This window comes from Gymnoscopelus braueri, assembly GCF_963280865.1.
Source record: "Gymnoscopelus braueri genome assembly, chromosome: 8".
Taxonomy (NCBI): domain Eukaryota; kingdom Metazoa; phylum Chordata; class Actinopteri; order Myctophiformes; family Myctophidae; genus Gymnoscopelus; species Gymnoscopelus braueri.
Window position 1 is genome coordinate 13,110,965 of NC_137609.1, and position 27,214 is coordinate 13,138,178.

A 27,214-nucleotide genomic window follows, 5' to 3' on the forward strand; every position below is an offset into this window, starting at 1 on the left:
ATACCACCCACATCGGGAGGAGTTATGGGTTCAGTGTCTTGCTCAAGGAGACAAGGAGGAGATACTTTAAGGCAGGAGGACACCGAAAGAGCTGGGGATCAAACCGGGAACCTTCCTGTTTCCAGAAAGCCACTCTACCGTGCACAGCCACTGCTGCCCCTATTCTACTTTGCATAAAAGGTCTCTGAAAATGTTGCCACAAAGTCTACTGAGATGGCCTCATTTTAATCTGCTGCAGTGATTCGTCTCATGCTCAACATGATGGACTTTTTAACTTGACCAGTTACATGTTTGTAATACTACTAATACTAAGACTGCTACTACTACTACTACTACTACTACTACTACTACTACTACTACTACTACTACTACTACTACTACTACTACTACTACTACTACTACTACTACTACTACTACTACTACTACTACTACTACTACTACTACTGTAGTACTAAATAATAATGATAATAATAGCGACCCTGCTTTGTTTCATTAAAATAATTTATAAAGCACATGGACAAGATGGACATGTTTTCAGTAATCTTAGTGTCATTCCATTAATAAATGTATGCATCCCGGGATATTCATTTGATGACTATCATTACATTTGGCTTATCATCACATCTTTGCTCCGAGAGTCAAAAGCAAGCAAAATGTTTCTCACAGTAACAAGCTAATGAGGCTAACCAAGGCTTTCTTTTTAAAACAACACAGGTTCATACACTATTCTGAACAATATAGAATATAAACTCAAGTAAAAAACGTGGAATAGGAATATCATACTGTATAAAAGGCATTTCAACTTTTTATGGTTAACTTGGGGGCCAAGAATTGTGGTTTACTTGCCAAATTCTGCGATTATGACCACTAAAATAATACTAATGAAACACAACTGTCAGATTTATGAGGCTCAGACAAGGAAACAGCTTCAGCAAATTCAAGGCTATTACTTTCATCCCATTTTTAATTAATTTGATAAGCTGCCATCTGGGACGCGCTATAGAATGCCAGAAACACAAATGTGGTGTTCAAGATGTCTCTTATTTGATATCATATTATTAACTAAGGGACATTTTAATCTACCCCCCCCCTCCTTTTTGCTTTCTTTCCACCAATATTTGATCTAGATTTGCACTTTAGTTTGTAAATGTAGACATATATATGCTGGAAGCTCTGTTGTGTTATGCTGTGTCTTGTGGTGTTTGATCTTGCGTTATTTAGGTCATTGCAGCTTATTACTGTGTTTCCTGCGCTCGGATGTGTTAGAAAAGAGATTGCCTCGCCGTGATCTAATAACGTTAAAGCGGTGAAGAAGAGGACAGCAGAGGAGAAACAAAGGAGAAAGCCTCTAACATAGTAAAATGCTCAGCGTGTGGTTTAACTCTAAAACGGACCCACGTTGTGCTGTGCGGGGAACTCGGGCTCTGGTCTGATCTTATACTCTTAGCCACTTAAACCCCTGTAGTCTTAGAGAACCGGACTTCAGTTAACAAACTGTACTTTGACCACTTTTGACCAAATCTCTTCGAAACTAGCCTATCTACAAGCACACAACGTGTCTATTTTTTGGGGCTAATGTTCCCCCCAGAATATGGACGCTGGGGTTCAAGTTATCACTGACAGGCCTTTCGGAATTTCTGGCTACTGTATATGGATATAGGTAAATGAATGAGTTTCTAATATTCACCAAAACTGAGTGTAAACATAATACTACTAAATGCGTAATTGTATCGTAAGTATATCGTATACCTGGGGGATTCATTTACAGAATAGTCAGCTGGTCATACCGGTGTAGTAACATACGCCACACAGGCCTACAATATAAGGCAACATACTGTAATAGGCTCTATACACAGCAGCCATATTGGAAAGAAATTGGGTCTCTTCCTAACTTCCTTCACAGGTATTACCAAGGATCCTAATGAACGCTCTGTTCCATTTAATGTAGCACAGTAGTTCTCAAACCTTTTAATTTCAAGGACTCTGAGGGTGTACAAATGTACACATTTGTACACTCTCAGAGTTACACATCTAAGGGGCCATTTGGAACCCCCTCAAGGAACCATGAGGGTCCCTGGACCACACTTTGAGACCCAGTGGTGTAGCAGTGTTTCCTGTAAGCCGAAATGCACAATATCAGCACCCTGACTCTGTTTGACCAGAATGGAACGAACCTTCATTAGTATCATTGGTAACACCTGGGAAGGAAGTGAGAAGAGGCCCAATTCCTCTCCAAAATGGCTGCTGTGTAATTAGAGCCTTTTAAACAGCAGCTGAAATATAGAAAAAAATGGCAAACTTCAAAGTGAAAATCAGGTAAACAAAATAATCCAAAGAGATAAATAGAACATCCTGATCCAAGGTCATTCAACATTGTGTTGAATGAAGATGATGATGATGATGTTGAGTAATGAAAAAGAAAAATGATTTTTTTTTTGGGATAATAATATCTGCGGTGCTTCCAGCTCCTGTACAACTACAGCTTTCAGGCTGTAAACAATTACACAGCTGCCCCGGACAGCTCAACCTTTGTGAAGATCTGGTTAGCAGGCTAACCAGCCAAAGTGCACTGAAATGACATAAACTATCAGACGGCTGGCCTACAGTAAGTGACCGTACAACCCTTTTTATCCCTTATTCTTCTCAGAGCGGATGTTGACAGAGGTTTTATGTCTCCTAGCAACAATAGACTCTTGAAACCTTCTGGAGAGGAACAGCAGGGAAGGCAGAGCACGACTCACCTCTAGCTTTACTCTTTGAGGCCATTCCTGGAATCCCCAACGAGGACGGACAGGAGAGGCGAAAAGAGAGGCGGAAAAAATAGAGAGAGGGGGGCAAAGAAGCACAGGGAGAGAAAAGAGAGAGAACAAGTGATTAGATCAATGCCCGGAAAAGGTCACTGTGCCGATTTCTGAAGTGTAGCGGTGGCGTCTTTATCTTCACCGTCAGTCACTCGGTGTGAGTGCGGCCCCCCAAACGATACCGATCGCTCTATTCTCATCTCTGTCAGTCTGGGTCGAGGGACAACGCTGTTGGTTACGTTCTATCAGCGGCAGAATTATGGTGCAGAGACCTTATGGGCACCTTTCAATTAGCCCCCATTTATTACGTGATCCTTGTGCGAACACATGCTTTGTTTGATAATGGTGCTCTCGGGACCCAGATGGATAGGGTTGTTTCTACCATTAGGCTGTTGACTGCTGTGCGTACAGCATCATCTGAAACAAGTGGTGGAGTGGTTTCATACAGTAGCCGAGTCCTGCAGTTTACACGCATGAATGCCCAAATGCACTCTGCACGCGCAATGACGCACGCGCACACGCACACACACACACACACACTACGCAGGCACACAGATGCTAGTCAAAACATGTACACTGTGTACTACACAACAAATATTTGCACACGTGCATGCACGCACGCAAACGCACACACACATGCACGCACACATACACACACGCACACGCAAACACACACACAAATTAAGCGCATGCCTTTGTACGCACAAACAATAACAAACAGGACACTGTTGAGCTGTTTGGATAATTAAACCCAGGGGAACGTCCCTTATTCCCTGTCAGTCACCGTATAGCAAGCCCCATGCTAAGACGTCACAACAACACTGGGACGATTTGAAATCCTCACAGCAGGAACTCTGACCTAGCGTGGCTCACGTTGCTCTTTCAAACTTCACGCGGTAATTATTCTTGACCTCAAAAGGTCAAGTTGACTCTGATAAACTCCTTGGAGAAGAGTTTAAACAGCCAGCTTAACAAACACCTGCTTCGTCCACATACTGGAGGTGTTTCTGCATTACCTGTATCAGGGTTGTATGCAAATGCCTACTGCACACATATGTAATTGCTCTAGGGAAACCTCTAGTCTGCACGTGCATGTAACGGTTTGCATGTGTGAGCTTTTGCATGTAGGCACAAATTGGCAAGTGCATGCCTGTGCATGAATGCACACGTGCGCTTGTGCAAGCTCATGCATGTGCACGTTTAATGTATGTGTGTGCACATATGACATCTATTTTTGACGATATCGGTATCTGCAATTAAGCAGCCGACCTTTTTAAATTTAAAAGTAGTAGATCTACAAGCTTGTAGATCGGCTTGTATATCCAATATGCTGACCATTTTTAATAGGACATAAATAAATAAACACACACACATGCAGTAATCCTGTTCTCTATACTGCCTCCCCCTGGTCAGGCAGGGCGCCTGATTGAGGGGAAAGAAACTGGTTGGAATAACGTGTTCCTTCCACGTCTAACGGGGGAAACTCCCCCCTGTCAGGTGATGTCAAGTGGCTTGCTAGCTCCTCATACATTGAAGGAGATATGAGCTCAGTTCTGGGCTCTCCCTAGGCTGGCAGAGGGAGAGTAGTTCCCCAGGATTACATAGGCAATTGGCACTGGGTGAAAAAATGGGTTACAAAATTGTGGGATAAAAAACTAAACAAACAAAAAAACACACACAGTCACAAACGCGCGCACATTCACACACACACACACACACACACACACACACACACACACACACACACACACACACACACACACACACACACACACACACACACACACACACACACACACACACACACACACACACACACACACACACACACACACACACACGCAGTATATACAGTACAACGTATGTTACATACAGACAGACAGGTGAGGTGGAATAGCAAATGTCACATCATCTCTCATCTCCCATGGTCACAGGGGGCTTACTTCCCGCAGACCAAAGGCTTGGTGAAATATTCACATAAGTCTGCCCTCGCTCCTGCATTCTGTCTTGATATGACTGCCCTGTCAGGACGTTGGTTCACATGTATGATCTCGTAGCGGAAAGTCATATCCAAAAATCTGTTCAGCCCGGGGAGAGATGGCGGGGGCTAGAATCGATCTACAGCTACTCACGGCCCACCTGCTCGCCCTCCAGATAAAAGAGGAGGGGTAGGGGGACATGAACTAACACAAATGAAGGCAGTGGAAAGACATGGAGCTCTGAGAGACAGATGTGAAAAGAGACACAGAAGATAGAGGGTGAAAGAGGATGATATGTTCGTTCATTTGGCCTGTATGTATGTATGTTATGTATGTATGTATGTCATACTGTATGTATGTATGTATGTATTGTATGTATGTATGTATGTATGTATGTATGTATGTATGTATGTATGTATGTATGTATGTATGGTATGTACGTTATGTATGTATGTATGTATGTATGTATGTATGTATGTATGTATGTATGTATGTATGTATGTATGTATGTATGTATTGTATGTATGTATGTATGTATGTATGTATGTATTGTATGTATGTATGTATGGTATGTACGTTATGTACGTATGTACGTATGTATGTATGTATGTATGTATGTATGTATGTATGCATGTACAGTATGTATGTACAGTATGTACGTACACGTATGTATGAGTGCCACTGCCACCTAAAAAGTACACTATGTATGTCCTAAAAAAGTAGAAAAGGTATGTCAGAAAGAGTTAGAGCAATAGACAGAGAGAGAGAGAGAGAGAGAGAGAGAGAGAGAGAGAGAGAGAGAGAGAGAGAGAGAGAGAGAAATAGAGACAGAAAGAGAGAGAGAGAGGGAAAGAGAGAGAGAGAGAGAGAGAGAGAGAGAGAGAGAGAGAGGGGAAAGACAGAGAGAGAGGTGGCTGCCAAACACAATGAGGAAACGGAGAGAGAGAAGCAGTAGGAGTCGACTCTGATTCAGTACATTCTCTAAATCTCTGCACTTGTATCTCGGAGCATTACAGTTACCAGGCAACCAGAACAACAGTTCAGCAGGTCCCGGTGAGCTGAAATTGAATAAAACACTTTTCACTCGACTCACTCTGTTCCTTCATCTTACCGTGCTATGAGCAGAGTATTCCCAATCCATTACACAACGGCAAGTGCTCAAAGCGGCCTCTCTGCTGACTCGATGGGACACACTAAAGACACATTAGGACACATTTGTGCCTAGGGTGCATACAGCATGTATTTATCACACCAGGGGTACAGAACCCCTTTCATGTGCTTGTCGTCGGTGCTGTAGTGGTTAAAAATCCAGGCCACTGGGAAAAAAAACACGAGCCTCATCTCAGAGCCAGAGCCTTAATCCAACCTGTGCTGTGCTATCGGCCTCTCAAACATAGTATATGTATATATATATACCATATATGTATATATATATACCATATATGTATATATATATACCATATATATATATATATATATATATATATATATATATATATATATATATATATATATATATATATAAATCACATCATCACCACCTCCCATGACTTAAAAAAAACTGGCATTACAGTATATAAAATGTTATGTTATAATATTGGTTAATTATGCATTAGATTCCAAACACTACTTGGAAATACCTGGTTAGTGGTTAACAAAAAAAAAGCATCGAAGATTAAGGTTTTTGTATTCTGTCATGGCAATTCAGAATCGTGCCCTACTTTATCAAACAGGATTTTGGCACCAGCATACAGCAGCTACAGAAGTGAGTGGAGCCACTGGTCTTGTGATGCGAGTTCTTGCGAATCCATCATTTACTGAAGCTTGTAAGGAGAAAATGAATGTCACTGGCGAGCACTGTGTTACTCTTATTTTGAAAAATGTGTTCTCTGAAGGTGAAAACTCACTGACATTTACAAGTTTAGGAGAGGATTTCCATTCAGAGCCACCCGGAAGATTGGCTCTGACATGCAGGCCATGATCTCACCTGGGTGTCTGCACTCTGCATATAAGAGCCACTTTAGATCAGCAGTGCTCAACTTGAAGAGGAACAACGTTTTTTTTAGTCCAGCCGTGTAATCAAGGACTATTAGACATGAAGAGACAAAGTAAATGCAATTAATTGGTATTTCAGCATTTCAGTTGTTTTGTATTGCTTGTCATGTGTACCTGTCTGTCTGTTTCAACATTTGGAAGAAAGAAAAGATCAGTATGGGTGTCCAGGACCAGGCTTGTGAACCATTGCTTTAGCCACTCTTAAGCCCTCTCGACGTAGTGAAACGGACCTGAGTTGGCCCTGTACTATTTCCGTGCTTATTTCTGGTGTTGAAGGCGCGAGCTTGTAGATCGGCTATTTCTGGCGATTGTTCCCTCCAGAATAGTGGGCGCTGGGGTTCAAGTGGTCAACGATAACAATTTCTAAGAAACCTCTTCAAACAAACTGTATAACAATTTTTCATCATCTAAATACCCCCCCCCGCCAGGAATAACCCAACACAACTGAGGCCAGGGATCCAGTGTTATAGCTTCGGGCAGATTTATACTACCGCCAGAAATAGCCAATCTATTTCAACATCTCACAATGCAACACAGTGGGCTAATTTATCACGGCTGCTATGATGGATTTAGTAGACCTATTATCATACAAATGCATTAATACATAGTAAATGTTATTTACCACAGGAAGATGATCAGACACTGATGTAGTGACATTAAGATCACGGTTCAAGATGCAAATCCCAGGGGACTCAAACACAGCGCGTGGCCCAGATTACTCACCGTACTAAACATGGGTATATGAGGCGCCGCATTTCTACGGTTGAGTGCATTTCCATGCATGTTAAATATTATGTTATTATGTTAATATAGCACATAAGGAAATAGAACTGTAAAATACCACAAGATAATACAATGTATTGTATCAGTACTCTGTATATATTAGACATGTACATTTAAATGCACTACAGTATGAGGGGGGGGGGGGGGAATCCAGTCAGTCAGTCAGTCAGTCAGTCAGTCAGTCAGTCAGTCAGTCTACAGTGTATTAGTAGTGTTAGTGGTTGGAACAGAAAGCCTCGGGGCACTGAGTTCTGAACAGGTTGTGTTCTGTCTCTGTGAATGTCAGTAGGGAGCTGTCATAAATAAACTGTTCAGAGTTCATGCAGGCACCCCCTACTGGGTTGAGCACACATGCACGACGCACGCACACATTCTTGCACCTGCAGTGTTCCTGGCATCTTGGCCAAAAACATAGAACACTGCTACATGGGAGGAAGTAAATTGGTTATATATAACATAACATATATATATATAACATAAATATATAATATAAACACTGGTTATAATAAACTGACCGTGCATTTCCTTGCAATTCTTTTTTTTTAAATGTATGTTTCAGAATTGGCCAAGAATGTATTTGCAACCTAGATAGATAGGGAAAATTAATTGTCTCCGCCAGGCCAAAAGGCATGGCGAGAGAGTATGTTTTACCCCGTGTCCGTCCGTCCGTGTGTCCGTCCGTCCGTCCATATGTCTGTGAGCAGCTAATCTCCGGCACCGTTGGCCCGGCCGCTGCGAAACTGTGCACACACACTACCTGCCAAATTTTTCACATGGGCCTGTTATAGCGCCACCAGAGGCCGATTTGTGCAAAACCCATTTTTGGGCGGTGAAACCGCCCCTATATGTGAGGTTTGGACATCGACATTCAATTGCACCCCCCCAACCCTGCGCTGTGATTGGCCACCAGTGTACCCCCCTAACCCTGCACTGTGATTGGCCAATCACAGTCTATTCAGGACTGTGATTGGCTAGTGAAACATGACACATGTGCATAGCCCTATAAATAGGACTATGCACTTAAAAAAAACACATTTATGTTTTTTTTTAAGTTAGGGGTGTACAATGGTTGGTCCACAATATTACTTTTCTTTAAGTGAACTTCCATCACTGTGATGACCACTGTGACCACACCGCCCACTTCACACTGGGTGTGATTTTTTTATATTACTCCTACAGATTTTATCCAAACGTCATGCAAATCGGTACACAGTATCTCTATAGTCATGTGATCAAAACTTGGCTAAAGTTGGCTTCCAAAGTTTGTAGGATTTGTCCGTTTTGAACAAAATGCCTCAAATCATGAACGCAGCTTACGATTTCTGTGAAATTTCAAACGCGTATTCCCACTAGGCCGAGGAAGAAATGCCACCCTTTTCGCATTGGCCTGTTATAGCGCCAGCAGCAGGTCTAATTTAGCAAAATCATGAATGCAGTGTCCGATTGCCGTGAAAGGCCTAAGAAGATATTCTACCCTTTTCACATTGACCTATTATAGCGCCACCAGGAGGCCACATTAAGTACCTGACCTGGCGGAGACCTGTGCTCCGAGGAGCACTTTTTCTAGTTTCATTTATTTTGGCCAGGGTTCAAATCAGACCTGATGACGCACCACGGTCTTACTGTAACCATAACCATAACTACAGTGCAATAATATGCAGGACACAAGTTACGTATTTGCACAGATCTACGGAGTTGCCCTGCAAAACAAGTCGATCTACAGTACAAGCTCACGACGTGCTTGTAGCTCGGCTATTGTTCGGAGCGACGCCAACGTATGATTGAGCATAATGCACAGTGGGAGAGAGAGTAATCAGCCACGGTGTAAAAAAAACAACAAATTAACACTATAACACTACACATAAAGTCGCAAAACATAATCCCCCTAACGCATTTCTATATTCAAATGACGACACATAAACCATACAATAAACACAAGCCGAAATGCATCTTGGGAAATCAAAGTAAAAGTTTCAGCGGACACGCCCCCACTGTTCAAGGGCAGAGAAAATACGGTTGTTTCAAAACATTTTTTTGCAATTTTTTTTAATCATTCAAATGTGGCTGGTTGGTTAATAATACGTTGTTGTCCAGCGTTGTAAGCCAGCACCATGCTAAAACCATCCTAAAATTAACATAGGATTCGCTCATTTTGGAAAAGTAATGCCTGTTTGCTGCATATATTCCGTTGATGTACTGTACTGTACAGTACAGTACTGTGCTGTACTCTGGGCTGTTGGAGACCCACCAAGGATTGTTGCCGTGTGCCCACTGCAATGAAGTCTTTACACGCTCTTTGTCACCTGGTGGGCGGGTGGGAACGTGCTGAGTGAGTAATCACTATCATTATGCGTTCACAAAAAAAACATAGCAACTATATCACAAGCATGCTAGTGCATAAGCTAATTCCCCAAGCACATGTCATTTGCTGTTCACAATTCAATGACAGCGCCTGCATGTTGTTCTTTTTTTTCTCTAAATAAATAAACAAACAAATAAACACCCCCTGAACATTGAAAACAAATCTATTTAAATTTGATTTAGTGCTGGTTTTGCTAAAGGGTGCGATTCATCTCGGGCTAATAAATGAGGTGGTAAACAGTGTTAATGAAATGAAATTGAGGTTACTCAATGGAGCCTATTGCCACCATACTGTGTGCATTATTAGATTCTGACTTAAAATTCTTTGTTTGTCTCTCGTTACGCAGACTCTCTGCTGTTTGTTTTTGTTTCCCAATCAAGCATATTTGATTTACACCACTTGACAAGATTATGTGCGTGTACACTTTTCTGCGATGCCTTCATTAATGCTGCCGCAATTGTGTATGGCTTCATTCCATAGATGAATTCTACTCCACACTTCAACATGAAGATAAAGTTGGAGAGACCAACAAAGAAAGCAAGAATGTGGACGTTTTTATGTTACATAGCTCCAGATTTAAGACATTCAGTTATCTGCGGTGACTCGCATTGTGTTCAACAGTAGAATGTGCTTCATTTCATAGATGAACAACATTACGATCCAGTAATAAGGAATGCAAACTGTCAAGAGCCACAGCGGCTAGAAATGTAAGCATGTGATCGGAGAACAATCACGCCGGTGAGAGATACTGGAATAATAAACAAGGAAAAGAGTAGAGCTGAGGAGTGCAGGCAGAGGTTCTTCTTTTTATGTGTTTAACATATTGAAAACTGCTGGAAGATTTCACGAGAACATCAAATGTTTCACAGTGTGTGTGTCCTCTGTTTGGTGGAGGTTGCAGGCACGGTGGCAGTAGACAAAGAACAGTGCTAGCTTCAATGTAGGCGGTTAATGGCCTTCAGCTAATAACACAGTGGCCAGGGTAAACGGCAAATAAATAGTTTGCAGTTCTATAGTGCCCTTTTCCAAAGCACTTTGCAGCGTGCGTTTAACTCACACACACGCGCGCACACACACACACACGCACGCACACACACACACACACACACGCGCACGCGGAGGCAACAATGCAAGGCACCAACCTGCTCATTGGGGGCATTTAAGGTCTTTACTCAGAGACACTTTGACACCAAGCCAAGGAGGAGCCGGGTATCAAAACAAGGAACATTCTGGTTCCTAGACGGCTGCTCTAAACCCGCTGAGCCACTGCTGTCTGACAGATTGATAGACTATACCACAACAGAACGGGACTATAAGCACAGGAACGTGGGAAAGAGATCCAACATAAGAGATAAGATAAGGGGAGAGTAATGATGTATTATAAGGTAAACAATAAATAAATAAATAATGCAATCCTACTCTTCGGAATCACCTTCTTCTCATGGACGGGCTTTGCCCATCATGCAGGTAATAGATGGATGCAAACAGCCTCGTCCCGCAAAATGGGATTGGAATATTGGAAAATGCCAATCACCAGTATGCCCAGAGAACAGACTAAACACTGACACAATATCCTCATGTCAACCATTCACCTCCCTTATGTTGGCTATACCTCACAGCGGCAAGCATCAGCTATAGTAGCGTTCTCAAGGAAAATAACAGCTATTTTGTCTACAATGTTACAGTGCAATGTTAAATTACCATCTGTTCAGTGGTGGATTTCATGTGTTTTACTTTAAGATCGTTTTAAAGTGTCATCGGTAATGGCTTTTGTTATTATGAAAACACCTCCTGTATGCGTCCAGTCAACTGACACACACACTGCAGCAGAACTTGTCTCATTAAATTTAGGCACCTAACACAAACTGTTTAAAACATCATGTGAACTGTCAACTGACACTTCCGTAATCAGACTCTCCCTTCTTTGCCATGTCATACAATTTACCTTGTTTAATTACACTTATCTCTCACATCCAGTGTCCAATTTAGCCCTTTCCGTCTCGTTTTTTCCCTTTTTAAATTTCTGCCTGCTGTCGTATCCTTTCCAATCCCCAACTCCTTCCCTTTCAATTACATTTGCAACGTCAATAATTCTTTCCGCTGTTCAAGTCAAAGCCAATTCAGGGAGCATGAGAACAAACAAGCTCAGCCCAAACAACAGCAGTGGGGAGTCAACATTTTTACAATTTTAACATTGTTCTTTTATCACCGACACATGCTTGGCTGTCCTTATCAACTGTTCTTAGTGCATTGTTCTAAAACTCCTCTTTTACAATTAAATTATCTACACCAACCATGACTAAAAACAACAGCCCAGTGCACCAATATCAACGAGTCCCTATAAACAAAAGAATGCACAGTATTGACCTAATAGTGCATAACCAATGTATCAGATTATGGACCTGCTCCTGGGCGTGTTTCTGGACCATTCTGGTGCCCTAGGCGCGCTCTCCATGGGCGTGCATATGCGTGCGTTAAGGTCTTCTCAGATAGAAATCAAATGATGCTACTTGTTGGACTATAATACATTTTAAATAAGAGGTGAGCGGGCAGGGGGCAATCTAGACTGGTGGAGCGACAAGCAGTCACACTCCTGTGAAACCGCTGCGTTTGTGCTCGTATCACGCAGCAAAGGAAATCCCCAGGGCTGACATCACTACTAGGGGAACCTACTCCCACAGTGCTAGAGAGAGAAAAGAGAAAAAAACCTGATTCAAAGCTTTCACAAACTCTCAACACAACAAAGAATGCTAAGCTAAGACCAGCCGAACTCTCAACGTGAAATGGGCCCGGCTATCCAATCATAACAAGGTAAACAAATGTGAGGGATATTAATGAAGGTAAAAAGAATGTTGCCAACAAAAACACTGGCAGGGAAAAATGCTGCCAGGTGAAGTAAAGTAAGCACCAAATCAACAAAACACAAAGACAAGGAGCTCCAAAAGAACACGACGAAGGGGCCAGGAAGACAGCCAGAGAACCACACGGATTGGACAGGTTTAATGCACCCTGTAGACAGTGGCTAGCTGCCTCTAATTCCTTGATTACCTCCCTCAATAAACAGCAACGCACGCACACGCACACACACACACACACACACACACACACACACACACACACACACACACACACACACACACACACACACACACACACACACCACACAACACTTGACTTTGGAATAAATGTTTAAATATCTTGTCCATTTTCAGGCAAAACTGCAGATAAGGCATAATTATGCAGGCTGCCGGATGTATCAAATCAAAATGGGTGATGTTTGCATGTGTATGTGCCTGCTTGTATGCCTGTGTGCCTGTGTGCTTGTGTGCGTGTGCGTGTGCGTGTGCGTGTGCGTGTGGGATCGGTTTTCGGCAATGGTGGCCTGTTTTTAATGTCAGGACATTTTCAGTTTCAGACATTCTACTGACTTACTATGCAGCTGTCCTCCAAGAAAAGGTCACAGCGAGCAGGGCTATAAACAAACGCTTACATGCGTACTCAAATAGACCCATATGGAGACACAGATGTGCGGCTTGCACCTCAATGTGCTGTTCCTGTGAAAGTGCTGAGAAAATAACCACACAAACACACCTCACTACCAGACAAATAAGGTCTTATTCACACAGCACATGCAATACTATCTATAGGCTGCAGTATATCTTTGCTGTCGGGCTGCAGAAACCTTGTACTGTATCACCACATTTCAACGTTTTATGTTTCTTCGGAAATTAAAGTAATACTAGGTAACTTTTTCAACAAAACTAAAGTTGAATTGTATATCTTTTGTGAGTGGCAAAAGTTTCACAACACCCACTCCATGAATTTCACCCCCGAAAGCCTTTTATACATATATTTTCTATTGAACGGTGATAGGGGTGTCTTTCCCGCGAAAATTACGTCATGTACCCGGAAAACGGAAGCGGAAATGCACCGGTTTCCTGTTTGGCCAGGAACTACCGCACCGGTTTCCTGTTTGGCCAGGAACTACCGCGCTAATAACAAAAAGGAAACTCACGCTGATTTTAAGAGATTGTATGATTTGAAGATCGAAAAACAACAGAAAAAGAAAACACAGCTCACGGTAACTAAAGCTCCACTGGCTAAGAGAAACGATCCACATCAGGTAGTATAAAACAATTAAAAGAACGCTTTTTGAAACGCTTCCGTCTTCAGGTGAAAACAAATAGAATTCTGGGTAACAGAGGAATAAATGAACGGCCTGCAGTGACGGTAATGACCAGCAGAGGCTGCTAAAAATCGTTATTTGTGGACCTGCACTGTATAACTTTAATGCTCTTCGCCATACAACTGTGTCCCACACATACAGTATATATATATATATATATATATATATATATATATATATATATATATATATATATACACACATTCTAACAGCCTCATTGTACCTCAAAGGAGCTCCAGTAGACAATGAACCAGTCCTGGAAAAAGTACTCAAGTATTGGCATCAAAATGTACTTAAAGTACCAAAAGTAAAAGTACTCATTATGCATAATGTTCCATTACAAGTTTTCAAGTGTATAAAAATCTTTTGAAAATAGCAGATCTACTGTACAAACTCATAATGTGTTGCATCGAGACGCATTGTTAGCTTGTAGATCGTCTATTTTCAAATTGCCGAAATGTATATAGGACTGAAGTGGTTAATCTATGTTTTGTAATAATAATCAAAATCTACAGTACAAGTAACTAAAGTTTTCAAATAATTGTAGTGGAGTAAAAGTACAATATTTGCCTCTGAGATGTAGCAGAGTAAAATATTACATATATTATATATATTATATTATATATTATAATATTGGAAATTGGAAATAATCAAGTAAAGTACAAATACCTCAAAATCGTACTTAAGTACAGTACTTGAGTACATGTACTTAGTTTATTTCCACCACTGCAATGAACTGAAGCTGCCTAGACATATTCCACAGTCACTCTCTGGGTGAGGGTTGAATGACCTTTCAGATATTGGCAACAGAAATAAATATTAACGTTGCATTGTTAACCTTTTGATTATGTCAAGCAATTATGACATTATAGAAGCTATATTATACAACAGGTGGTTCCAACCAAGCAATCAGATTGGTTGAAATAGGCTCTCAACCCGTGCTCAAACGAGCATGACAGCACACAATCAGGGCCGGACTGGGACCAAAATTCAGCCCTGGCATTTTGGTCCGAACCGGCCCACGACCCCCCGGTCCGTTTTGTCAACGGGGGGGGGGGGGGGGGGGGGGTTCACTGCTTCAGCCCAGCCCACATGAACTCTGCAGCCGCACTGAGACCCCTGCTGGAAAGCATCCCAGCCCAAACATTAACGTAACTAATAGTTGGGCCGCACGACCCGAAAATGACCGTAATAATCCTAAAACGGGAGCGAAAATATTACTTTTTTTATTTTATTTTTTCACTGGCCCAGCGGCCCACCGGGCATTTGCCCGGTACGCCAAATGGCCAGTCCGCCGCTGCACACAATCAAAATATAAAAATCTGCTGCGCTGATGATCAGACAGAGTCTCACAGAGCAGAGCCGGCTAAGTGGCTAGGCTAGCAGTTTGCATGGGAAGTTTGAAGACGTATAGTAGCTAAATCTGGAATTTCTTAATAACAGTGAGATTGAGCTAACAGTTTTTTCCCCGTGCGTTCAGTTTGGGAAAGGTTGTGTAGCGCACAGCCATCTCAACGTTGGGTCTGGACTGGCTGAGTAAACAGGGACTCAGACCCCGGGCCCTATTTTCGCCAGTGCCTTACCCATTATCCCTAAACTTCTTTGCCATTTTTTAAACTATTTTTAAAAACATTTTCGAATAGTTAAACTAGCCGATCTACATCGACACGTTGTGAGTGCTTGTAGATTAGCTATTTGAACTATTTGAAAAACATGATAAGAAAAGTTCTTATGAACCCATTTTGCTTTGTTAGACTCAAAATCTATAAATGTTTAGTTATTTCACAGCCTCTCTTTGTCCCCATGGAGAAAACAAGCTATTTTATGGTTCGGTTATGTAAATCACATTTGTAGCACTTAATTAGCTCTGATTGGCTGCCAAACTTGGACTAAATGGCTTTGTGCATTCTTCAACCACAGCTGGTCTAAATAGAGATATTGATTATATAATTTTTTATTTATAATAGTATATTACCGGCAATACAATTCTGTCATCATGACCACTTTTGTCAAAATAAAATGTTTTAATTGCACATTAAAACAGTAATGTACATGCATGGGTCACCATTTAATAACACACATTTCACATACAGTGTTTCTTTCCTAATGTAATGATTTGACTGGTTTGGTCAGTCAATGCCAAGCAGTTTTGTGGGACAAACAGAAAAGCAGAGACGAGTCAGCCACAGTGGCCGAGGAAGAGATGAAGAACTACTTTGAGAAGAAAGTCAATGCGAGATGATGAGTCAATATAAAGAAGCAAGGCAATATTGGAATGTGTGGCTGTAATTGCAATATTCCAGCATTTGGCAGCATGGCTCTGTACAGGGAATTCCATATACATGCAATGCCACAGGCAAGGAGGCATCAAGAAAAGTGTGTGCAAGTGTGTGTGTGTGTGTGTGTGTGTGTGTGTGTGTGTGTGTGTGTGTGTGTGTGTGTGTGTGTGTGTGTGTGTGTGTGTGTGTGTGTGTGTCTGTGTGTGTACAAAAAGTGTGTTGAGCAGAGTGACCAAGTCTTTGTCTAATATGAAAACTATTCTCAAAACATCGTTTAATCGATAATGTTCAATGTCCAATTTAGATGTTGAATGTGTGCCATCTCCATCTATATCTAATTTCAAGTCTGATTGAATCTGTGGTCTATAAGCTTAAACACCCACTCATTCTAGTCCACCACTTTTCTCTCTCTCTCAATCACTCATTCCCACGCTGTTCGTCTGTCTGTCTGTCTGTCTGTCTATCTGTCTGTCTGTCTGTCTAGAAGCTAAACAAGGGGGGAAAAGCCTTTATGAAATTCTCATTCAGACACGTTGTTTCGTTCGTCACATATTTCTATGCACAAAACTACCAAAGTCATATACTATATATTTTCTCAAGGTATTACATTTAATGTAATTTATTTTTAATATAACCCACACATTCACGCACACACATGCACACACCTTTTGGTGCTTTATTGCTTCTGTTCAACAGGATGCAAAGGATAGAGAGGTCTCAGCTCGTTGACTGAAAGCTACCACAGTTGTTGAAATGCTATAATCCTTAGCGCTTTAAGAGTTGAGAGCACAGCGGGTGTTGTGCGTGGAAGAAAATCAGAGAGTGGATTGATTTAGCGTCTTCACAAAGACAACTAATCACTTGATATCTGTAAAACTCCATGTCATGTTCAACTCATAAACGTTTCCTTGTAAGGAAGTGAAAAACCAAACACAGGTTCAGCAAATAGGCACACTCATCCACAAAACAGATCCTGCAAACTGGGAAAAATACAGACAGTTAAGAAATAAAAGTAAAATAATGACCAGGAATGCAAAATCAAACTATTATACAGAATCTCTTAATCATGATTTCAAAAATCCTAAACAATTCTGGAAAAAAATAAAAACAATAACTAATTCATCTGATAAAAATGCTCACTGCAATCAATTAAAAGTTAATAACACCTTAATACATAATCCTCTTTTAGTAGCGCAAGCTTTTAACAATCACTTCGCTTCAGTCTGTACTCCCACAATGCACGATCCTTATGTTATCTTTAATAGTGCACCACCTTGCCATAGCTCCTTCTCCTTCATGAAAATCTCACCTGTTGATGTTCTTAAAGCCATTAATGATCTCAAAGTGTGTAGTGGCCCTGGCTTAGATGGTATAGAAAGCAAATTTCTTAAACTAGCTCCACACATCCTTATGTACCCTCTCTGTGATCTTTTTAATCTGTCTTTATCAACTCATGAAATACCATCGATCTGGAAGTGTTCACGAATCACTCCTCTGCACAAAGCGGGCAATGCACTTGATCCCAATAATTACAGACCAATCTCAATTATCTGTTCCATAGCAAAAATGTTCGAAAAAATAATTTACAACCAATTGTCTAAATATCTTAGCAACAATAATATTTTATCACCTTTTCAATCTGGTTTTCGCTCCAATCATTCTACAACTACTGCTCTATTAAAATTAACAAACGATATTTTTTCTGCATCTGGTAATAATAATCTGACGGGCTCACTTTTTATTGATTTAACAAAAGCATTTGATCTGGTCGACCACTACCTTCTATTAGACAAACTGTACTCTATTGGTCTCTCACGCAATGCCCTACTTTGGTTCAATTCCTATCTTCACAACAGAAAACAGTGTGTTGTTATACAGGACAATAAATCTGGTTTAGCAGTGCAGGAACGAGGTGTACCGCAAGGTTCAACCTTAGGCCCACTCTTGTTTTCTATTTTTATCAATGATCTCCCCTCAATTTTTTTGGGTTGTAATGTGCAACTCTATGCAGATGACACAGTAATATATACATCACAAACTACCATATCACAAATCCAGTCAACATTACAATCAAATTTCAATCATCTCGAATTATGGCTCTCGGCAAATAAATTACTCATCAACAAAACAAAAACAAACACTATGCTTTTTGGAACTAAACAGAATCTTATAAAAACCATAAATCAATCATATAATATCACTTGTCTTGACGGTAAGCAACTGCATAGAGTTGATCACATCAAATATCTGGGCCTGTGGCTTGATTCTGAACTTACATTCAAATGTCACATTGACAACATTGTTAGAAAAATAAATTTTAGTACTGGTGTTCTCTACCGTAACAGAAAATGTTTTACACTTACAGTTAGAAAAAAACTTGCTCTTCAACTCATACTTCCTATTATGGATTATGCAGATGTAGTCTATCAGACTGCATCTAAAAATAACCTTCTTCCACTTAATACAATATACAACCGTTTATGTAGATTTGTTCTTGGCTGTCCTTATATGACTCATCATTGTACCATGTATGAAAACCTTAACTTGCCATCTCCCACAGTAAGACGACAGCAGCACTGGTTACAGTTCATTTTTAAATGTATCTACTTTAATTACCCACAGTATCTCAAACAGTATATGAATCATTTTACCTCTAGACACCAACTGAGACATTGTGCACAAGTTTACTTTGATGTTCCACGTGTATTTAATTCGGTTTCCAAAAAATCCTTTAGGTTTAAAGCTCCTTCTGACTGGAACAACCTACCTGTTCATATTCGGTCAATATCATCTCCTCAATTGTTTAAAACTGCGCTGTCCTCTCACCTTGAGACTACCTGCTCATGTTTTCACTAATTATCAGTAACAGATCTATGACACAATAATTCATTCATGTACTGTATGTGCTTTGTGTATTGTTGTTGTGTTATTGTTGTATGTTTTGTCTTGTTTTCCCCCCTTGATTGATGTTGTTTTGTCCTGTTTATTTATGTTTTGTTTTGTTCTGTTTCCTAAATGTATTAGTATGTATTCTGTAACTGCGGAGCCCCTTGAAAACGAGATGGTTCATCTCAAGGGGTTAGTCCGAATAAAGAATTTCAATATATATAAATACAGAAATCTGTACAAAAATACAAGTGTGAGGACATATGCAGACGCAGGCATGCGTGTGTGTACACCCACACGCGCACACACACACACACACACACACACACACACACACACACACACACACACACACACACACACACACACACACACACACACACACACACACACACACACACACACACACACACACACACACACACACACGTATGCAGACACCCTGTACTGTATACATACACATGCATGTGGGTACGCCGCACACACACACACACACGTACGCACACACATGCACAGCCCATAAAACCTGCCCATTTAAGGCCTTAAAAGAAATTCCCTCCGGGCTCCAGGAGCACATTTCAATTTCCACAAAGCACCCTTGGGGAGATGAAGCTCATGAATCTCCTCAACGGGAGAAGTCAAACAGGAATTGCACAGGGATGATGGACACACACTGACATGCAAAGACATACACACAAACACACGGTCCTTCTCTCTCTCACTCTGACCGTCACGCACACATACGTTTTGTATTACAGACTCAAATAAACACACGCACGCACGCGCACGCACACACACACACACGCACTAATACACGAGCGTAGGCACAGATACAATATGTCTGATTCCTATATTTGTGAGTATCCTTCATTGATTTCCATTGACTATGAGCATCCTAAGTACTTAAGCCATATATACAAAAGTGAGGACTGAGCAGAATGTCCACAGGTTTTTTAACACACACACACACACACACACACACACACACACACACACACACACACACACACACACACACACACACACACACACACACACACACACACACACACACACACACACACACACACACACTACTGTACTGTCAGAAAGGTATTGCAGCGGGATGACAGACAGCCTGGGTCAGGCCATAACTCAGAGGATGCGTTTTCTGTTTCCACAGCTTCTTCAAATGAATAGTTCGCAGGGCGCCGCTGTATTGTGATGGATATCCTGGAGGTAACAAATGGCCTCCCGCGGACAGAGCTTTGAAGTGGCTGTGTGCGCCTGGTCACCAACCTGTAATCTCCACCCATTCGTCACCGGCTGAAGGCGCAGGCAGGCGATTTTCCAGTGGAAAAAAAAATGAAAATAGAAAAAAAACTTCCCGGGTCATTTTTATGTATTTATCGATGCGTTTGTTTGTTTTGGTTTGCTGGCCTCGTGTTTTGAGGTCAGAAATCCTCTAAGGGGAATGGCGGGAGTTACCCAGGACTTTACGTGTTTATATTCTCGGGCCGAGGGATCGCGTATTCTGACTCACAAGCGTACGCTTAGGGAATATTTCTGAAGGGATTTGTGTGCGAAAGCTTGCAGCTTTTATCCCTGTGCTGGGCAATGAGGCAACATGCGGCGTCCGAGAAAAATATCCACCGAAACCCTTGACACCCCCCCCCCTCCCCCCCGGCTGCGGTCTTGACGCTTTGATGTTACAGGGCATTTTACCCCAGTGTGAATTATTCAAAGGTCAACGAACAAAGTTGCGTTGGGGGGATTGTGGCGTGTGATAGAGGCTAAAATGGTGGCAAATTGGCAAAAAACGTCCACTGTGACACTGCGGGTAGGTGACTGGTGAACCCCCATCTCCCCCCCCCCCCCGACCCCTGAGGGACAACGCCACATCAAGCACCACATGATCCCCGTTGCTTTTGCTACTGCTCCAATCATCCACCAGAAACAGTTAACCTCCATACTTTTTCAAGCTATCGGTCATTTCTGTCTCTTTCTGTCTATAGGGGTTTGTGTTGTCAGTGGAACAGTACGGCAGATAAAGACTTGCGAGCTCAAGGGATTTTAAAAAGCTCAGGGGAACTCTGCACTCTCTATGGATATTGGTGTTGCAGCAAACTGTGATTGGTCTCTTGTGTGTGGGCGCGCACGTGTGTTACAGTGGCTAAGCTTGTTTGGACAATTAATATTGTATGCATGCATGCTTGCACACACGTACATACCAACATGTGAATGGTGAAAAGCATTTGTGAACCTATGGTATCGGTATCACTGGCTATGGTAGCGTAACTGAATTAAAATAGATTATTCAGTGAATCGGAGTTAAAACTATCCACTTTTCTTCAGGGTATGTGAAAAAAAAGACAGGAAGTCGTGGCCTCTGTCCGCCATCGTTGTTTTAATTACAATGTAGATTTTGATATGTGTTTTTAACTGCGCCTGAACATTTGTGTGCACAGGAGATGTACCATGCATGTCACATCTACACACAATGTGAAGAAGACACCAGCAGGCTCAAAGGCATGTGTGCGGATTCATTTTCTTTCAATTCTGGTCCTCATTTTACTCTCTTTTGTCTAGAATGCCCCACACCCCCCATATCATAGGCTTTGTGTTTTAATGAGCCCTGCATAGCCTATGTAGTATTGCTGGGCCTGGACAGCAGAGAAAGTGAAAACCTGATACATTATAATACTTTATTTTGTGGTGGTGTCGCGTCCCAAAAATAGCAGATTGGCACACAACACTGTTGTACTATGGAGTCTACATTAAGCAAAAGAGTGAGTGGAAGAGAGAGAGAGAGAGAGAGAGAGCATGTGGAGAGGGTGGAAAGGTTTGGCATACACAAGGGATCGGCTAACCTTCAGCTTTTGTCTTTATGTGCGTGCTTCCATACTCAATTGAGCAAGCAATTGAGTGTGTGTGTGTCAGTGTGTGTGCGTGCATGCGCGTGCATGCGCGTGCGTGCGTGCGTGCGTGCGTGCGTGCGTGCGTGCGTGCGTGCGTGCGTGCGTGCGTGCGTGCGTGCGTGCGTGCGTGCGTGCGTGCGTGCGCGCGCGTGCGTGCGTGCGTGTGTGTGTGTGGGGTGAACTGTAGGTGTAATCTTAATCAATTCATTCAGTAGCTTTAGCTTGCATTATTCATACACATTCATACACAGAACATTCAATCTATTGAGTGAGTGAGGTGCATTTGCACATACATACACACAAGCACACACAACACGTGCACACCAAAAATATACTACACATACAGTAGATAAAGAGAGCAGAAGAGAGAGAGAGAGAGAGAGGACCAGATATTCAGCTAAGCTTCTATTGAAGTAAGGTAGGTGAACAAAGCTCCAAAATGTAGCCTTTCCAAGGGCTTTTTTTTTTGTTCCAAGGCCTTTCACTGACTAGCTATCCAGCTATACATCCCTTTTACAAACCCTGACCCGTTTTGGTCATTTTCTACCACACCATATGTTCAGTTTAACTACATTCACCGTGGTCGTCCCTATTATTGCCATCCCCAGAGGCATTCCTACACCCTGTGAGCTTGTAGACCGGCTGTTTTAGCTATTTGCAGTGGTGGAGAGTAACTTAAAAGTAGGGTAAGTGATATTTTTGGGTTAAAACAAAAAGTATTTTGTTAAAAGGTTAAAGCACTATATTATGATAGTAATCATTGCTATAGAGTGTTTGTTCAGTAACCGGAGTCTCCCCGTCTCTCCAGCTCTTTAATAAACAGAAAATACATTTTCCGGTAGGTGTCAAAATCTCAGCCAATCAGGAGAAAGTACCCATTTTTAACCTTCATTTTTATAGTGTTCCAGTTCCAATTTTGCCTGCTCATTTCTTAGTGTCATCACTTCCAATTTCACTTGTTTAATCTATATCCTGATTGAGTTCTCTATCCTGATTGGATAACATTGGAAATGAAACTGAAACTGAAACGAAAATGCATTTTCTGTTTTATGAAGAGCTGGAGAGACAAGGAGACTCCTTTTACTGAACAAACACTCTATAGCAATCAGTACTATCAGAATATAGAGCTATTTAACACTTATTTTAACCAAAGAAAATCACTTACCCTACCTTTAAGTACATTTACTTAAAGGGATATTTCACTTTCAAAAAAACGTTTGGTATTTTAGTCGTCTACTCAGGCCTTTGTGAGCCCCCCAGACAGTTTTTAAGTTGCTCGATTCAGTATTTAGATATTTGATATTAATTTTATCAGACACGCCCCCTTCCTATACAAACCCATTGTAACTTCAAACTCCATTTTAACCATGTTAGAATCATCGAAAACACCCGTACTTGGTTCTGGTGACTCACCCTGCCCTCCTAATGCGTGAGGGGGCCGTGGTTTTCCGATAAAATATTTTATTTATTTTATTTTATTTTTTTATTGTATTACATTTTTTTCATTTTCAAAAATAAATATTAAAAAAAAAAAAAAAAAGTAATTGAAAAAACACGGCGCCCTCGCGTATTAGGGTGGCGGTATGAGTCACCAGAACCAAGGACGGGTGTTTTTGATGAATCTAACATGGTTAAAATGGAGTTTGTAGTTACAATGGGTTTGTATAGGAAGGGGGCGTGTCTGATAAAATGAATATCAAATATTTAAATACTGAATCGAGCAACTTAAAAACTGTCTGGGGGGCTCACAAAGGTCTGAGCAGATGATACAATGACCAAAAGTTATTTTTAAAGTGAAATATCCCTTTAAGTACCGTACTTATATACAATTTTGAGGTATTTTTTATCTGCTATTTTCAAAAGAGATTTATACTTTTGAAAACTTAAAATGGGACATTCTGCATAATGTGTACTTTTACTTTTGGTACTTTAAGTATATTTTCATGACAATACTTTTGTACTTTTACTCAAGTACATTTTGAATTCCAGACTTTTACTTGTAACAGAGCATTTCTATATTGCAGTATCGATACTTTTACTGAAGTAAAAAATGCGAGTACTTTTCCCACAACTGGCTATTTGTCATACGATGTAAGAAAATAGGCCGTTGTAGCGGTTAATTTCTTCCCTTTTAGATGATGTTTTGAAAGTAGTAGCAAGCCCTCTTTACCTGCCCATCAATCCAGCCCCCTGTATGGGATGGCAGAGCCACACTAGTGCTAATAGCATTGCAGGCACAGCCAGCAACACGGATCAATACAGGACAGTTTCTCATTGTCCTCTCCTACCCTCTCCATGAAAAGCTTTTACTCTGGCAGGGCACAGCGTTATATACAGCAATTACATCCTCCGCTGCTGCACTTGTATAAGAGGCCAGGCCGGCCGAGTCCATAAATGCCTGCTGGCTCTTCTCTCTGCAAACTGCAGGGTTTCTGAGGCATTTTTATGCCACTCGAAGTGTTAACCCGTTAAGACCGGGAACACATCCGTGTAATTTTTTTTAGATTTCTTTGGCTATTCAAAAATAGCAGATATACAAGCTCATAGCGCGGCACTCGACTTGTAGATCTGCTATTTTTTTGAAAAAGCGTGAAAATGTGTGCAAATCTTTGAATATATATATGTTTTTTAAAGCAAACATTTTTTAAATCTTTGCTTCTGGGGATTCTACAAATGTCTTTTTTTCTACAAACAGTTTTTTTATTATTATTATTACTATTATTATGTTGCTATAATATCAGTGGTTCTAAAACTTTTTTCACGTCAAGGACCACCCAAAATGTTGTTCCAGGGACCCCCCAGAAGCAAAGATTTGAGTTAAAATGTTCGCTTTAAAAATACATCTAGATTCAAAGATTTGCAAAATAGCCAAAGTATAAAATAATGGTTAAAGTGGTTACACACAGATGTGTTCCCGGTCTTAATGGGTTAAAGCCTGTGTAAATTAGCACAATATATGGTTGCTTGCTGTGAGTGCATTAGGATTTCAGTGGTTGAAAAGCCATGCAAAAGACTCAAAGCACACTCCAAGCTCCTTCTCTATTCTGTCCTTAATTTAATCCTGTCCTTAATTTCACCCTGGGTTGGGAAGTGGGGGGACAATAAGAAGATGATTGGGACAATGCAGACACGATCTACATAAAGCCACAAGGATTTGTTTTAGTTTGATAACAGTCGTGTTTTTTATCTAAATGTAATCTACTGTATGTGAGTGCATATCGGCTACATGAGTGCTGAATGTTTTGCGAGGATGTACATGATAACAGCCTCACAGTTTCTCATAGATAGTGAGTTATTGTTATGTATTTGTAGAGGGCAGTAGAGACTAACAGGAAAAGGCCAAGGTAGAAAGAGAGGGATGCCACACAGATAATGGGCAGGACTCGAACCTGCTATGACGAGCTGCTTGAGCCACTACGACGGACATTTTGGTTAGGCTCGCTATGGTTTTGATGGAAAAAGTACTCACGTGGTGGATAAAGTACTCAAATTTTTTACTTAAGTAAAAAAATAAAAAAATAAGAAATACATAAAGAAATTACTTGAGTAAAAGTACAAAAGCAATGGTATAAAAATGTACTTAAAGTACCAGAAGTAAAAGTACTCATTATGCAGAATGAGTGAGTATGTTTCAATGATTTCACAAGTTTTCAAATGTATAAAAATCTTTTGAAAATAGCAGATCTACAGGCTCATGATGCGTCGCAATGCAACGCATCATGAGCCTGTAGATCTGCTATTTTCAAAAGATGTAGATCGGCTATTTTCAATTTGCCAGAATGTATATAGGGATGAAGTGGTTAATGTATGTTTTGTAATAACAATGAAAACTACAAGGTAACTAGTAACTAATGTTTTCAAATAACTGTAGGGTACAATATGTGGATCCGAGATGTAGTGGAGTAGAAGTAAAAGTACTGGAAATTGGAAATACTCAAGTAAAGTACAAATACCTCAAAATTGTACTTAAGTACAGTAATTGAGTAAATGCACTGAGTTACTTTTACACCACTGGTTTTGAATGGTATACCACGATGATGAGTCAGCAGTTTTCCTGGATGAGTACAGCCACTGAGTAAAAAAAAACACTCAGGATTGTTACCGTGTAGCTACAGTATAAGCTATCTCCCAGTAATAACTACAGAGCCAAGGCTGCGGCCGCTCGCCTCTCCTGACCTCTGAGCGTCTGTGGAGTCTGTGATTCAGCAGATCTATCTCCCTTTTAACACATTCAATCCGGGAAACACATCTGTGTCATTTTAGATTTTTAGCTATAGCCATTATTTCATACTTTGGCTATTCAAAAATAGCCGATATACAAGCTCATAGATCTGCTATTTATTATTTTTTAATCTTGAACATTTTGTGCAAATCTTTGAATACATACATTTTTTTTAAACAACATTTTCAACTCAAATCTTTGCCTCTGGGGGTCCCTGGAACTAAATATTTTGAGATGGGGTCGGCAAATATATAATTTTGGGGGTCCTAGACATGAAAAGGTTTTATTCCAGGGACCCCCAGAAGCACAGATTTGAGTTAAAAATGTTCGCTTTAGCTTGCAGATCTGCTAAATTTGTGCAAATATTTGAATGTATATATTTTTAAAGCAAACCTTTGTAACTCAAATCTTTGCTTCTGGGGGGTGGGGGGGGGGGGTCCCTGGAACAACATATTTTGAGATGAGGGTCGGCGGCCAAAATACATATAATTCCGGGTGGTCCTTGACGTGAAAAAGTTTGAGCACCACTGATATTATAGCAATAATAGGTTTTTCAGAAACCCTGTTAGGATTTAGAAGACATTTATAGATGCGTTCCCCCCGGATTGAATGGGTTAAGAGCTTTCTAAACAAAGGCCCCCAGTACCACAGGGTGAAAAAAAAGAGACACCCTACTCTTGTCTGCGGGTACAGTATATGAATAGATGAAGAATGGCTTGGAGGTTACCGATGAGCAATGTGATTGGGCTGTGTTAGAATCTTGT

The 27,214-nt window shown here is 41.0% G+C and overlaps 1 protein-coding gene across 1 annotated transcript in view; it reads right to left on the bottom strand.

Annotated features, from left to right (window-relative positions):
• Window positions 1-27,214, bottom strand: part of cadm2a (cell adhesion molecule 2a) — a 441,503-nt gene that overhangs the window by 131,149 nt on the left and 283,140 nt on the right. The window contains exon 2 of the mRNA XM_080436621.1: window positions 2,742-2,768. Within this exon, the coding sequence (XP_080292747.1) occupies window positions 2,742-2,768 (27 nt within the window). The remainder of the gene's footprint in view (window positions 1-2,741; window positions 2,769-27,214) is intronic.